The sequence below is a fragment of the Lagopus muta genome, chromosome 11 (genome assembly GCF_023343835.1).
Source record: "Lagopus muta isolate bLagMut1 chromosome 11, bLagMut1 primary, whole genome shotgun sequence".
Classification (NCBI taxonomy): domain Eukaryota; kingdom Metazoa; phylum Chordata; class Aves; order Galliformes; family Phasianidae; genus Lagopus; species Lagopus muta.
The window spans coordinates 11,699,151-11,715,256 of NC_064443.1; the positions used below are offsets into that span (position 1 = coordinate 11,699,151).

The 16,106-nt window shown below is 39.4% G+C and overlaps 1 protein-coding gene across 1 annotated transcript in view; it reads left to right on the forward strand.

The window, feature by feature from the left end:
- Positions 1-16,106, forward strand: part of PRKAR2A (protein kinase cAMP-dependent type II regulatory subunit alpha) — a 53,633-nt gene that overhangs the window by 22,914 nt on the left and 14,613 nt on the right. Inside the window, exons 3-5 of the mRNA XM_048957916.1 lie at positions 9,272-9,324; positions 10,792-10,875; positions 13,951-14,057. Of these exons, the coding sequence (XP_048813873.1) occupies positions 9,272-9,324; positions 10,792-10,875; positions 13,951-14,057 (244 nt within the window). The remainder of the gene's footprint in view (positions 1-9,271; positions 9,325-10,791; positions 10,876-13,950; positions 14,058-16,106) is intronic.

Below are 16,106 nucleotides of genomic sequence, written 5' to 3' on the forward strand. Positions count from 1 at the left end.
TGTGCCCAGGCTCCCTTCATCTTCCTGCTCTTATCTGTGTACTTGCTGCCTTTTAAAGAGAGAAATAAGTTGAGAAACACTGAGCATGGGAACAGTCTGCACTAAGCAGAGAAGGCTGTTCAGTCCTCATGAGCATGTGCTTAGCCTCTTTAAGGGAGGAAAGTACCTGCTTCTGCTCTGTGGTCAGTCCAAAAACCTGCAGCTTTCAGTTTGCGCTGTTTGTAGAATTCCTCTAACACAGCTTCAGCTCAAAAATTTTCTAATTTCAAATAGATTTTGTGATTTTAAGTCTGCGTTTGGTGTTCATGAAGCATGTTTAAATTCCTTTTTGGTATGTTTTTTTGTTTTTATTTCTATGAGGTTTGCTAGAAACTGAAATTTGCCTCTTTCTCATTGAAACATCCCTTTTGATTTACATGGCAGTATTTCAGAGTGAGCTGGGGTTTTAACAGAAGGGCACAGCAGCATTGGTCTTTTCTTGAGCAAAGCTCAGGTTGTGCTGCTGTCTCAAGGTCACAGCTTGTCACTGTGTGATTGCAGGGCATTCTGACTCTGCAACTTGGCCCACTCCAACTGCTTTCACAATAAAGAAATGATGAAATAGAATCTTAGTTCTGCTTTTAATCAGTGTGAAGTCTTTTTTTCAGCTTCATCTTCTTTTTATGAGCAGTCAGAGCACGTTTCAGCAAGTACAAGTGTGTATGTATATGTGCATTACTGTTTCTTTCGTTTCCCTGTGCAGAGATATCTAAATTCCATTCCCTTTCATTTGAAAAAATCAGCGCTGCCTGATGCAGTTCCTGGATTCAAGTGCCTTTATTGGTCTTACTGTGAAGGAAACAGGATTATTGCTGAGAACCATAGCAAAGTGCTTAGAAATGAATAAAGATTTTCTGTGTTGAACACTTGGAATTACTGCACTTTGTGATAGAAATTATCTACATTAATTCTTGTATAAATATCTTTATCAGTGTGATAATTGTATAAGCAGCTGTTGCTCAATATTAGTTATTAATATTCACAGAATCTGGCTGTGACCTTAGGGTTGCCCCGTATCCCCACCAAGTATTGCATTTGGAATGAGTATTTGAAATTTCTCTTTTGCTTCTTTCTAGCAACATGAGACGATGGTAGGGATTTTTTATCTTCATGTAACATTTTGACATGGTGTTTTCACAGGGTGTAGGTTAAGAATTTTATCTGTCAGTTGTGGGAATTGATGCCCTGTGACAGTTTTGACTTCTGTTCCTCACAAGGTGAACTTTCCTAAGAGACCTACATGCTGCTGATGCTTCAATCTCATCATTTCTTCTCCATTTTGACAATGGGAGACTTCCTTCGATTCTCTTCATTTTCAGTCTGCTACAAAAGCTGAGCAGTCATCTCGTGCAGTAGATACCTTATTCAAGTCTGCTATCTCTCTGGGCTTTGCAATGAGGTACAGCATTGCCTTCACACCCTGGCAAGCTGAGATGTCAGGATATGATAATATTATGCATAGTAAAATGTTCTGAGTAACTTTTATCCTTTTAAAATGACAGCTCTAAAAACCATTTTCTAGGAAAGCTCTTATATTAATTATTGCCATGCATTATGTTAGTATTCAATTAAAACAAAACAAAGCAGTTTAGGGATCCTGTTTAAAAAACAAACAGAAAACCCCACAAAAACAACAGCAAACAACAAGAATGTCTAAATAGCAGCAGTGAAGCAAGAAAACAAGAGGAAACACCTTTTATTTTATTTACTGTATTTTTTCTTGTAGGATGCTGTCTCCTACGTCAGTGGTAAAATCTCACCACCTCATATCATCAAGGGAGGATGCAAGTGTGGCTGACTTTCTCTTTGCTTTCTGCTTCCTGACTACTCGTTATCAGAGCATGATTTGAAAATCACGTTCTGGTTCAAATTCCTGTATTGCCTTTTCACCATATTACAAACTGAATAGCATAATGATTTCTGCTGAAAGGTTTTGAGGCAGGTGATGAATTTTTCAACTCAGAAGTCTTTCAGTTTGCTTTTTCTTTTCTTTTTTTTGCAAATGCCATGGACAGCTTTCCTGCTTTGACAGCCTGATACCTGTTTCATGGTTTGTTTTTTTTTTGTTAGCCCTAATGGTTGCAGAACTGGTATCATAACTAGAGTGAAAATAATTCATTTTGAAAAATGTTGATATGAGCAAAAGCCAAGTGTGTGGGATGACAGATGAAAGTGGTGATAAATTGTGTGGGTGCTCTCATGTAAGAAAGTGCTTGAATCATTAGTTGTTCCACATTAAAAAAAAAAAGCCTGTTTTCTGTTTGCAATATTGGGACTTGTTTAAAAATTCTTGGCATGTAATTGGCATTGAGTGAGTAATGAGAAGCTTATTTTTGGAAATTAGCAGTTGTGACTTCACAATTGCTTGGATCTCACACTGCTGTGAATAACTTTGGTTGTGGTTTTCTAGATATTTTTTAATGACACAAAGGAATGCAACACCTAATGAGCTTCCATATTTAAGGTCTAAGTGCAGTATCTGGTTGCACCTGATCTCACCCGATCTCCACAATTCAGGTATAAGTGAGTAAGCAGTGCTGCAACAGAGTGGATTCCATTCAGTTTTTTTTGTTAAATCCTTCTAAATAACTGTTCATTCTCAGAGTGTTACGTAGTGATTTTTGTTGGTCTTGGTCCTTCTGAAGCCATATATTTTAACTCAAATTAGTCCTTTTTATTAGTCCAGAGATTTTCATAACTATGCACATTTAATAAGCAGTTTAATTAACCAAGGATTCATTTCTCAGAAGTATTCAGGTGGCAAAAAGTGTAGATGAAGAATTCTGTTACATTAAATGTCATTAAGCACATATGTAAATCCTATTCTGTATCTTTCCGTGAAAGGTTACTTAAATGCTAGTCTGTATACTGAAATATAGAAGTACTTCTGAAAATCTCAGCCTTCAGCTGAATTCTGTGTGACTCCATTGTCACTCTTTTGATGGGTTGTAATAGAGATCATGTGGAGATTCTATAGAGGTTGCTTTTCTTTTCTGTAGAACACAGAAGTTGTGTTTTATCATTTGATTTAAAGCCCAAATTGAAGTATTCCCACGTAGTCTTGTTGTGCACAGTAAAAGGGAAGCAGAATGCTGGAGAAAATGTCAAAATGCATGTCACACAAAGGGAGTTTTATTCCTAGTGCAAAACATGATGCTGTGATGTGTATATTTGGGGTGGCCTCAGGAGTTCAATGTGATTCTCATTCTTGTTAATAAATCAAACAGCACTGTATCTGACAGAAATCTGAAAGAGCATTCTCTGTGTTTTCAGAAGCCTCTCTGTCATTTTTTAGCTCCAGAAGACCTCAGTGAGACTGAACGTACTCGAAATAATGCAGAGCTTCAGAGATGAGCGCGCTGAAAACCACAGGGAATATGCTGTGCTTAAAGCCAGTCCCAGTTTGGAAGTCCCATGACAGCTTTTGTAGCGGTTTCATGTAAAGAGAGTCTTAAGAAATGGAGACATGACTGTGGGAGATTGCTTACGCGTAGGTATTTGGCTGCCTGAAGCACGTAGCTAATTCAGATCAGAGTTGGTGTTGGTGTGGATGTTTCCCATACCTCTGGATTTTGGGTACAGAATGGAGTTAAATCTTTACTAATCTGTGTTGTAAAAAGACAGAACTAATTGCTTATAAATGAAGTGTGCAGCTTTTAACTGCCTTCCTTTAGCCTTCTGCCAGAGTAGCTCAACTGTGGATTTCCTGTAAATGAAATCCATTTGTTCAGCGAGCTGCTAAGGTTGGGAGTTGGCTCATCCTAAAGGGAATTGCATCACATCACATAGCTGTGCATTCCCAATTACTAGCAATCGCAAGAGCTGCTCCATGGTGACAGTAGCTGCTGTTCTGTAGGTTTTGGTGTGGGTTTTTTTTTTCCCTTCAGTGGGTTGAACGGTTGATTCTCTGCTTTGCATGCTTACTTGGACAGGGTGCGGACACCACAAAGCACGGAGACCTGGGAGCTTCCCCATCATAACTGCACATGGTTCTTTTGTGTCAAACCGTGTGCATTTTAGGTTGTTTGCATCTTTACAGGTGAGCAAGGCCATCCTTATTCCTTTAAGGGTAATGGGATTTTCATCTATTTGGACGTTGTCTGCAAATCCTTAAAAATCATTTTGAAGTTGCTAAGCCATTCATTTCTGAAATGCCTTCTGACACTGACATCATTTCTCTGTCACAACAGGTGCTGAAAGATGGGAGTAATTTTCACTGCTGAATATCTGCTCTCCTCTAACATGCAGCACTTCAGTGCACTTTACCTAAGATCCTGGTGTTTCTTTTAAAATATTAAGTGCCTCATTGCAGACTTAGCAGTTCATGTATCAGGACTGCAAGTATAAAACCAGAAAAGGGCCTTGGTCTGGGAGTTGAAAGGGAAGTTCTTATTTCTAGAATGGAAAAGCACTTCTGTTCTATTCCTCGGCTAAATTCTCTCCTATCTACTCCTTGCAACTGAAGGCCTGTATGATGCACATTTAATTGTTTTTGAGGGATGTACTCGAGCTGTTTCTTAGAACTTGTAGTGTTTTAATGTAATCTAAATGTAAAATGAATGATCTCCATGTTCAGTTTTTAACTGAAATATGAAGTATTGTAGCGTCTATTGGGCCCATAGGCATTTATGGTGTTTAGCTTCTTGTTTTCCCTGCATCAAGTAAAGCACTCAGAAATGAGGTAAGATATGTGTAACTGGCTGAAACAGGGAAGATCATGAAAGCAGAAGGCTTACTTGCACAATTGTGAAGCTGGGTGCTCTGAAATAGTAGTAGCATCATGTTTTCCAGGAGGCCTTTTTTATGGGTGACTATCTCATCGGTAAGGCTCTTAGAAGGCCTGAACGAGGTCAGCAGAGTGTTTATCCATTTCAGCCTTCTGATTTCTTAACTTGCAAGAATGAAGTGTGCTGCTTTTGAGATTCTTGCGCTGCACCACACACAGTGCTGAAGTCTGAAATGCTCTGCTGCCCTTCTGGGATTTTGTTCAAATGTATTAAAGGAAACAGAAGTAACAATTTCGCTGTTTAGGATCTAAGGAGTAATGTTTTGGGTTGGATTGTTCCTGTGTCAGAGCTATGAGCTCCTTTGATGCTGCCACATGAAAAACTTTCTTCTTTTTCCATCGTTGCAGTGATGGAAGGCTTTTTTTGCTGTTTTTCATGCAGACTCACTTGTTTGCTGTCAGGTCCGAAGCAGATCAGTGTCTGATCTGATGATAAAGCCTTGTAGATAAGAAGTTAAAAACAGATGTTTATTGATCCAGATGAATTTAGGAGAAATATTTGAAAATCTCATTCAGAATATGTAGAACAAATGTGTATATGAAATAGATGTTTTCATTTGAAAGAGCTTATTACACTGCCTGCACTTAGCATCTTGGGAGGAAAGGTATATGTGAATGTGGAGTTGGATTTCCTATGAAGGAGAAAAGAAATAAACAAAACCCACACATTAAATGTCCGTAGTGGGAATGGGTATTTTCAAGTTGGATTATGGAATTAAGCAATGTTTTGGTGGAGCCAGATAAACATTTTTACCTTCTTTTCCCTTAGATTAACTGTATTTTGTGTCTTGAAAGAAATAGAATTCTTCCTGTGAAGAACTGAGTAGATTTTATTTTACTTTTATAATTGTACAGTAAGATCTCTCCAGAACTGAAAAATGATTTTTTTTTCCTTTGCTATCTAAATTATTTCTAAATATCCCTCAAATAAAATGTTTTGCATTTCATTTGACATACATGGTCATGCAGATAGTGCTGTGTTTGGATAGTTTGTGTCGGGATCTGACACATCTGAGGGGGAGTTGGCTCTTCACATCCCAGGCACTCCAAGTTGTGTCTTGGCTTTGGCTCCTGGAGCATTCGGGATGGATCTGTAGTTGTCTGTGACATGGTGAGATCTGTAACTCGGGAATTAAAGTGTGATTTCTGAACCAAAAAATTCTGATCTATACAGAAACAAAAGCGAGGGGGAACTTTTAATTTGTTTCCCTAAGTACAGCAAATTGTACTGAGTGCTGTTGAAGACCCTTGTGCAGGTGCTGTGTAAGCTTCTGTAGTTCATCTCTGCTACGTCATTTTGGAAGTGTCTGCTTTAGCAGCTCAGCTGTGAAGGAGCAGTGAGAAGCCCTGGAAGTGGTCATCTCTCCAGCTGTGTGTCCTCACAGGAGGGGTTGTACATCAGCCCCTGGGGGACAGAAATGAAGAGCTTTGCCAGGCTCTGTAGCAAAGAACACAGCCTGAAACATCGTGTGAGATTACTGATCTCAGTGAGTAGCTGGAAAAGTTGCTCTGTGTGTGCTGCTCTGGGTGGGTTTTTAGTGATGGATCTTGTCAGACTGACTGGAAGTAATGCATACTAAGGTTGGTGGCCCTGCCTGTGGCCAGGGGGGGTTGGAACTTGATGATCCTTGGGGTCCCTTCCAACCCAAGCCATTCTATGATTTAATAAGTACAAAGGAGTAACAGTGATGCCCCAGCTGTGAGGGCGGCATGCATTTCACACAAACACTTTGCTTATGAGAGCTGAAGTATTCTGAAATTTGCATGGAGTGTAAGGACTTTGATCTTGACAAAACATCCTTTGCAGAATGGTATCTTGGGATTGATTCATGCTTGCATGAGCAAAGTGTTTCTACTGGCAACCTTCTCTCGCAACTTTTAATTCTCTCTCTGCCTCTTGTTTCCCCCCACCTCTGCCATTCACAGCTAACATCGCTGCTGCAGCCAGAAAGATCGTTCTTGCTTTCAGATGCTGTCACCTGCATAACAGAATATAGATCTGAGCCTTCAGCAGTGTTAACAGATGTGCCTTCTTGAAAGCCAAAGAAGGTGCTGTATGAGGAGAAAGCTAAACTAGCTGTAGAAGCTGCACAAGCAAAGAGAGAAAAAAATGTAAATGTTAGGATAAAAGCTTGATTTAAAAAAAAAAATATATATATATATATATATCTTTAATGCTTCTGAAAATTGAAAACTTTTATTCTGTTTCAAAGCTGTTAGAATTCTGTGGGTAGTTTTGGGAAGATACTTGTCTGCATGAAGTGCATATGTGCTGATGCAGTTGTGCTGTTGGAATCACATTCATACTTAGCATTTGCTCAAGGGCAGAGCTGTGCTGAAAAGTCTTATAGGAAAGGTGTGAGTTCAGACCTCACTTATTTCAAGATATTTGTGAGAATTAGGTTGCACACTAAGAAAAGCTTTTTGCCTGGGAGAGCGTTGCTGTGCTGCAACACGGAAGCCAGTGAGCTGTGGGATTTGTAGCCGGGAGGTTCCCAGGTCAGCCCTGGTCTGGCATTGGAGGTAGCTCCCCTGTAGGGCTGGTTTGGGCTGGGTGACCTTCAGAAAGAGGTCCTTCCAGTAGGTGCCTTGGTGAGTCTGAGAAGATACTACTGCTTCTAATGCTTTGAGCTTGTCTTTGAGCACCTGTTTCACTGGGATACTGCAGTAGTTAAAGTGTTAATTCAGACACATGCAGATAATGATAGAGCAAGTATATTTTTGCTCTGCCGAGGTAGAAGATCAAATAGCTTTCCACCTAGGCTGTCTGCTGCCATTTGCAAACTGCTCACTTTTGGGAGCCCTGAAATTAACTTCCATGGGATAGTTACAGGAGTTCTTTACAATCAGAAGGACAGAGAAACGGGGCTGTTTGAGCACAGAAAATGGGTTTATTGTATGAACATAAGTGCTCTTAACATAGCTAATGATTACATAATTGGGGTTTTACATTGTGGTGCAATAAATGCAGTGCTTGTATTGTATTCCAGTCTGTTTGTATCCAGGAAAAAGACAGGAATCAAAATGTAATTTGCTAGAAAATACTTGCTTTTTTTTTTTTTTTTTTTTTAATTTTGCTGCCTAAAAGGTACAGGTCTTTTCTAGCAAATTATGCTAACCTTGCAGCCTTTTTTTTAAAGCATGATGATGAGGTCAGTAGTTTCGTATAGGCTTTCAAATTATTTGCAAGTTGCTGAATTTGAAGCCTTTTTTTCTTTTCAAGTTGACTTATCTTTGTGCTTTCTAAGTCCATCCAGTTGTTTCATGTCACTGCAGTGAGCTCCGGGGCATTCTGCCAGGAGTTCGGTCTTGTCGGGATGCTGGGTACAGCAAAAAGAAAAATGCTGTCGGTGTTTCCTTGTAAAATTTTACGAGCGCTGTGTGGCCTCAGAAGTGAGGCTGTCCTTATTAGAGCAAGAGCAGGATGGATGAGAAAGAAGACTCTCGCTTTATCTCTGCAGGTACTAAGAGTGGAGGGTTCACCTTGACGCCTAAGAACAGCAAATGCCCATGAGTTAAGGACAAAATCTGGACTCAGCTTTTGTTGGCCAAAGGAGAATGTGTTTGATATTGTAGAACTGTGTAACAACTGTGAAGATGAGCCTTTTCTGAAGTACCAGAAATGGACAAAATTAATTAGACATTTTAGAAGCTCGTCATTATCACTGCATCTCCCACAGTGGCTGGTGTTACACAGTGGGTAGTTCCTACTGCACTTACAGTGGCTGGTTTGCAAGAGCCTTGTTCCTAAGCACTGGGATTTACACAAATTTCTCAGCCTTTAAAAAAGAAAAATCACTGTATTTTTCATTGTCCTTTTCCTATCAATTTGATATTCTGTTGAATCAAACATGGTAAGATACAGGATCATATGGGAGGAGTGAACTAACCTCTATTTTTCATAGTCATAGAATATACTATAGTCAAGCTGCAGTCATTTACCAGATTAATTTGTGTAAATATGATTTTTCTGCATTAAAAAAGAGCAGATCATTGCAAATTGACTTGAGGTAGAGTGCTACATGCCTCCTTGCACTTCTTTTTGTCTGTTTTGGTATCTGCTTTGTTCTGCAGAGCATGGGGCAATGTAGCTGCAGTGCTTTTCACCCTGCTTTTTTGATGAGTATGTCTATAAATTAATCTGAATAGTGATTATTTTTTTTATGCTTCAGTAAGGGTGGAAAGGAAACTTGTGTGCATGTATTGCAGTACTCAGCAGGCAGTGTTGTCTTCTAGGGCAAGTTACTGACCTCTAATGTGAGAATTTGAGAACAGCCATGGTGTGCCTGCTCTGAGAACAGATAGGATTTAAGTCTCTGACACTACTACAGCATAAGAAAAAAGTGGATCTTTTTCCTGTGGGAAAATGCAGATAATAAATCTGGGGGAAATTAATTTCAACTTGATTTGTCTGATATTCTTTCACTGCTTTGCACCTTTTTCCAGTCTGTGCTGAAGCTTTCAATCCAGATGAAGAGGAAGAAGACACGGAGCAGAGGGTAAGAATGAATGAATTGCATCATGGCCCTCTCTGCGGTTTGACAGGCAGATGTCTGTGAGTCACATTTCTCCTCACCACTTGTGCATTTCTTTCAGAGAGGCTGTGAGCTCTGCTGTCTCTGAGGAAGTGGTGTTGCTCTGAAACTCAGTGCCACTTTGTCCCATGCAGTTACTTAGTCATCGTTGCTTTAATATGATTTTATTTCAGAGGACATGAGAGCTCTGCTTATGTCTACCATCTCTGAAAGTTTTGGCCTTTTCCTTTCTTTGTTATTCTGAATATTTGTTGAGGCAATTCCTAAAGCACCAGTGCTGTTGTGGGGAATTAGTTAAGCCCAAGGACAGCTGTTCTTTTGTGGCTGCTTAAAATTCCACACATGCTTTGCACTGCCTTTCTTGTCAGAGCAGTTCACCCTGGGTAGAAGAAATACTTTGTTGAAATGTTTTGAGATGCTGGCCACCTGTTGTTCTGTTAGATTTGGAAGTTGGGAATTTCTAGGAATTTCAGGCCCAGATACTGTTATTGTATTGCTTCAGAGATGTTTTATGTGAGGAAATCCTGTAGCCTGGCTGGTGAGGGTCAGGGTTTTTCTCTAGAGACTGCTGGTGCATTTCCAGATTTCAACTCAGAGATGCTTACAATTCTGCTATGAAAATCTAGGTCTAATCTAATTTCTCCTACAAAGAAATGTAATTGATACATGAGATTCTGCAAGAAGAAAAAATAACAACAATAGGGTGTATCTGGCCATCCAGTTATTTTTTTAAAATGAGGCTACATTTATTCCATCCTGTACAAACAAGTTTTCTTTCTTTCTTTCTTTTAAAAAAAAAAAGTACAGCTCCAATTTGGACAAGGGGCTTTTAGAAAAGCCTGCTGTCATTGCTGTTTTTCAGAACCCTTTGTCATAATTCCACCAAAAGCACATAAACCTGATGAAGGAATTGTAACTGAGAAGAAGTGTCAATAAATCTCTTTCGTGAGATACGTTTTTTGGTGGAGAAAAATGTTTCTTAGATATATTCTGTTATTAGGGGGTCAGAGAGACTTGTCTCATATGTTTCATAAGTTCTCTGAATTGCCAACAATGAGGGTATTGGAACTAATATAGGCAGAGTTTAGAAAGAAAACTTGGCTTTTTCATTTAGGTTCCCAAGCTGTGACTGTATCTGTGGCTGGGTTAGAAGGGAAGGAAAAGGAAAGGCATCTTTTTCTTGTCTTCCTTATTTTGCATGTGCTAATTGTCAGCATAATATATCTCTTATGGGTTTTACTTTAATTTTCTTTCACCTTGCCTTGCATTATATATTTGTATGTAAATACTGCTTGTGCAGACAACAAAAAGGAACTGTATACAATGACACCTGAAATTGTCTTTGTGTTTTCATTCTGAAGTGAAGATTTAATTTGTAATTATATTTCTTTGCTGTTGTGACAGTTCATTTATTTTTACTTTGTTTTAAAGATAGTTCATCCAAAAACAGATGAACAGCGATGCAGACTGCAGGAGGCATGCAAAGATATCCTGCTCTTCAAAAATCTGGATCAGGTAATATTAGTTTAAGGAAATCTGAACATGAATTGCTGTTTTGTAGTTTAATCTAACAGTCCAGGCACTGTTTTTGCATTGTGATCGTTCATGAATTTTTAATTACATGCAGACTGCCCTGGGACGTGTTTAGAGATTGCCTTAATGAGGAATACAAATAAGCAGGTCAGGCTGCCAGTTGCCATCACTGTCGACATTTGCTCGATTTCAGATTGCTGCGCTCTTTTATTATTTGCAATGTGTCAGTAACGTTTCTGTAAGTGAATCTAAAAGTAATGTTCTCAGACTGTCTGTGTTCCTGCTCATCTTACAGACTTATTGCTGAAGTTCCTTGCTCTTTGCTTCAGTGTTAAGTTTTAGTGATGAATATCTCTTGCTGGCACTGAGAAATCTTAATTGGCTTTCATAGGATAGTTCAGGATATGTTAGGATATAGGATACGATAGAATATGTTGGACAGTTCAGGAAAGGACCTTTGGGGTTCATCACATCCAGCCTCCAAAAGACCACAGAATAAGTGCTTCTTATATCTGGCTTTGTTTCCGTCCTTATGGAGCTGATGTCTCCTCTACAGGTCGAATCTCTATTCTGGCATCATAAAATTCAAGAGAAATAATGAAAGCTGTAACACCAGCAATGGTACCTGCAGCTTCATGGTTAGAATCAGAGCCTTTCCTGAGGTATGGAAGTGTGTACTTCATGGCTGCAGAACTACTGCTCAGCTTTCCTTGAAAATTAGGAATTTCTCCCAATTCTTGGTTGCTGTAAAAAATGAAACATTTGAAAACATTCAGCTCAAGGAGTATGTACAAAATGTGATCACCATTCAGACTGCTGGGAGTAGAATGACCCAGAAGCAGTAATTAATAGCCAGTTCACATTCAAAGATAACTTCAAAAAAACAAGTTTGAGCCTAGAAAATGGGATTAGAAAAATACTGCTTTCTGAGAAAGGCTTTCTAAGCAACTGTGAAGAGAAGCAACGGAAATAATCTTAACTGCAGCTGTTAAAGACTCAAGCTTTGAGATAGCATGTGGTGAAAAGATGACTGCATTGCGTACATTAATTACAGTATGACAAAGGGCACTTAGCAGAGAGGGAAGAGTTTTTCTAGTATTGAGTACAAATGGGGTAGGAGACTTGCCCCTCATCCTGATAATTTCTTTTAAACATCCTCCATGTAGCTGTAAGACATGATTCCTTTGCAAGGTTGGCCACACAGAATCTACTGAATAGTGAAACATGTGGTGGCTGCTTTTGCTCACTGTGTAACATCCTTTAATAATTGTGAGGAATGCTTCCAAACTGGGGCCCCAAATCTGTTCTTTTGCTTCAGAGCTTCCAAGGAGTGTGATGTAAAACTTCTTAATAAACAAAACAACAAAAAAACCAACAAAACCTGTAAAACCCCTCTTGGATTAAATGTGTTGATGTGACTTGAATGTCTTGGCCAAATTCATCCCTTTTGTGCTGGTTGCGTTTAGGTGAACTGTGTTAAATTTAGGTCCAGAGACTCAACTACCCTTAATGTTAAATGCCCCCCCCTTGCATGAGTAGCTGTTGTAATACTTGATATTAAATACAAAGGAGCCAGTGTCCAGTGGATAATTTCTAGCAAGATTCATGTTGAGTTTTGGACTAATATCAGGATTTAACTCTGTGATAATATAGATAGAAGTTTTGGTCATTCCCAATGATACACCTGATTTATGTTTCAACCTAAAGTGCAGGGGGTGTAGAAAATAGGCTGTTAAAAGCTCTGAATGAAATAGCATGTGTTTGCTCCACAGCATCTTATACAAGTTTGTGGAATTTGAGTTGTGACTGAATTTCTTACTGATGAGAATAACTATTGTTGTTCTTACCAGGAACGCCCCTGAGCATCCTTAGTACTTGTCTTTAAACCAACAAAGCCTTACAGTTCAGGAATCTGACAGCTTAGTCCCTTATTAACAGAAGGGCTCACTGTTTCATTTCCTTGATACAAGTCTTTGCCTGTTTATCCTCCGAATAAAACACGGCTGAGTTCCTGTGTGTTTTTTTTTTTTTTTTTTTTTTTGGAAAGTTTTTTAGGGTTTATAATTTATAGGTTTATAGGTATATAATCGTTACAACAAACTGCTTTCAGGCAATAATTCTGGTTTAGTTTAAGTATCAGGGGAGTTTTTAAAAATGTGATGATAAAATTCCATGAAAAACAGCAATGTATTTGGTATAGAGCCAAAGCCATCCAGAGCCAAGCCTAGATGGCCTGTGTTTGCAGGAGTGCTAGAAGCAGTATCATGTATGGTTGGTGCTGTCTGTCTGTGGGCTTTGACTTTCACAACTTCCTTGGCTGTGCTGCCTACAAAAGTTCAGTCATGGCTCAGCAGAGAAACTCAGTTTGCATGGTCTTTAGGCATACATGTAATGAAATGTGTACTGCTGGTAGAAATCAGCAAGCAGACATTGCAGCAAAGGTGTGAGAGGTTAGAAAGGAGACAAAGCCTTTACCAGGATCTGTTGTGTCATGACAAGGGGAAATGGTTTCAAACTAAAAGAGGGGATGTAGATTGGCTATAAGGAAAAAGTTCTTTATGCTAAGGGCAGTGAGGCTCTCATTGCCCAGAGAGGTGGTGGTGCCCCATCCCTGGAGGCAGCCAAGGTCAGGCTGGAGGGCTCTGAGCACCTGATGGAGCTGTGGGTGTCCCTGTTCATTGCAGGGGGGTTGGACCAGATGGCCTTTAAGGGTCCTTTCCAACTCAAATGATTCTGTGGTTCTATGATTATCCCAGGTGAGATCTCGCTATACATGTGTGCTTTTGCACTGCCATAGTGTGCATTAAGCAATTTGAATATGCATTTGAGATGATAGCCCTTCTGTAGTGGAAGTATCATTTTGTATTCATTACTGAACTTACACTGATAAGCTTTAAACAAAGTGAGGTACTTAAAGGTAAAAATCAAAAATTGTTATTGAAATTACTTTCATTTGTGTACAGTAAAAATAGTGCAGTGCAATGCGTGTTGCAGTTCACTATCCAGATCAAGTCAAGTGAATTTGCCTTTTGTTTTTCTTACTCATTTGTTTTATAGGAGCAGCTTTCTCAAGTCCTTGATGCCATGTTTGAGAGGAAGGTGAAACCTCATGAACATGTGATTGATCAAGGGGATGATGGAGACAACTTCTATGTCATTGAGCAGTAAGCAGCTGTGCCTTTGAGATACAAAATATGTTTCTTTTAGTTTCTGAGAAACGGCAGGGCTGGAAAGAAGCGTATTGCTTGCAATCATTGCTGCTTCCTTTTGTCTTTCAATTTTCTTTCCCCTTTAGGTCCCCGCTGACTTTTGGATCTTTTGCCAGGGATAATCAGATTTCACAGAGGTGCACCTTGCAAACTTGGCAGATTTTAACACATTCTTTGTCACTGTATAAAAACTCAAATATCACTTTCCCTGAGGGAAGGGATGCAGCATTAACTTTCGTGTAATCTGTTCGGTTTAACTTTCGTGCCAATCAGCATGTGCATGGATTAAAACCAGCCACGTTATATGCTGTCTCTAAACTAAGTTGTTCTTTTTTTCCTGAAGAAAGAAGGCAGCAAAAGGAAGAAAAAACATGTGATGAGGGAGGGGTAGAGGAAAGGTCTTCCATGAGCACATAAATTGGTGGCTACCGTGGAATAACTTACCATCCCTTCAATTAGTTTTGGTGATTGACTTGAGAGATGTTTGTGGTTCTTTGCTTCTATTGGTCATTTGCTTTGTATTTGCAGTTTAGGTACCATTTTGCAATATGTTGCACTGAGTACATACATTTGATAGTTTTGTAGATCACAGATATGCACAAAAAAGTGCACTGTGTGTGTGTATGTGTACATATGTGCATCACAGCTTTGAGTGTCTTTCTCCCCAACAGGAGCTTTAGGGAGAAATTCTGTCTTACATTACTTCTAATCACCGTATTTGGAGTAGAGTTAAGGACATGCATTTATTTCCTTCTGTTAAAGTGTAACATTAGCCACAGTATTATGGATGAATGTTAAATATTGGAATAGACCTACCTGCTTTCTTTTTGAGTCAGTGTGTCATCATCCTTATCACTGAATAAGACCATTAATATTATATTGTTTTAAAGCAGTTATTTAAGACAGTGTGATGATGTGCATACAGAACAGGGCTTCCTAATCCTGAGGAAATTTATGCTCATGTTTGGGAGCCTCTTAACGTGTTAGATACCAGAGGCCACTTGGATCCATGTTAATTTGTTTCTGTAAGGCTCTTAACCTGTTGCTTACTAAAATGTTCCTCCCGTTATGAGTTTTAACATTAAAAAAAAGTAAAATGTAACCTTAATTTGATATTAGGTGTTTACAGTCTTTTCTACAGATATAATGCTATTCCAAAATGCTTTCTTTTGAAACAGTTGAGTTGGAAGATTTCAATCTTCTAGGTTTGTTGTCTTTAAGGTATAATATACCACAAATGTAAATATGTTGCCAAAAGTATGTGGAAAAAATGGCTGTAAATGAGGGAAGTTAAACTTGTTGGTGTTTAGCAATAAACTGTACTGGCCTTTGCTGTCAAATACCAACTCAGCTGCAACTCTTACACTGGCTGTTCTGTTATTACAAAGAATTCAAAGGTTATCAGCTCTCTGTCCTCCTCCCTTCCAGTCCTGCTTCTCTACCCCCAGCTCCTCATTTTTTCCTGCGAAATAATAGAGAGATGCTGGTGCTTATTGAAAGCTGTGGTATTCCCACTTGTCTTCAAGTGCAAATTCAGAGGACTTTGGCTCTTTCAAGGCATCAGTAGGCACATGTTATTATTCTAAGATAAGCCATTAATGCCTAAATATCCCTGAGGATTTTTCTTTCTGTGTGAGTGAACCGTTACTTTCTGTTGCGGATGTAACTCCGTAGCTTCTTCTCTGCATAGAGAAATAGGCCTCTTGGTGTGGGCTGTTCTTCCAAAGTCTTCTGTTTCTAACCCAGCTGTACCAGTCTGCTTTTTCCTGAGCCTCTTTCAACACTGGCGGATTGGTCAACGTGAGGATCCAGCAGCCATTCAGTGCATTCTGCAGGGAATCACAGAGTTATAGGGGTTGGAAGGGACCTCTAGAGATCATCGAGACCAGGGGGAGTTAGGAGAAGTACCTTGTGCTGGTGTCCTCTGCTGCAGAGGAGACACCTGATGAGTCTCTGCTGGCCAGGCAGTCATCAGTCAGGAGAAGGCAGCATTGGCCTCTGCCT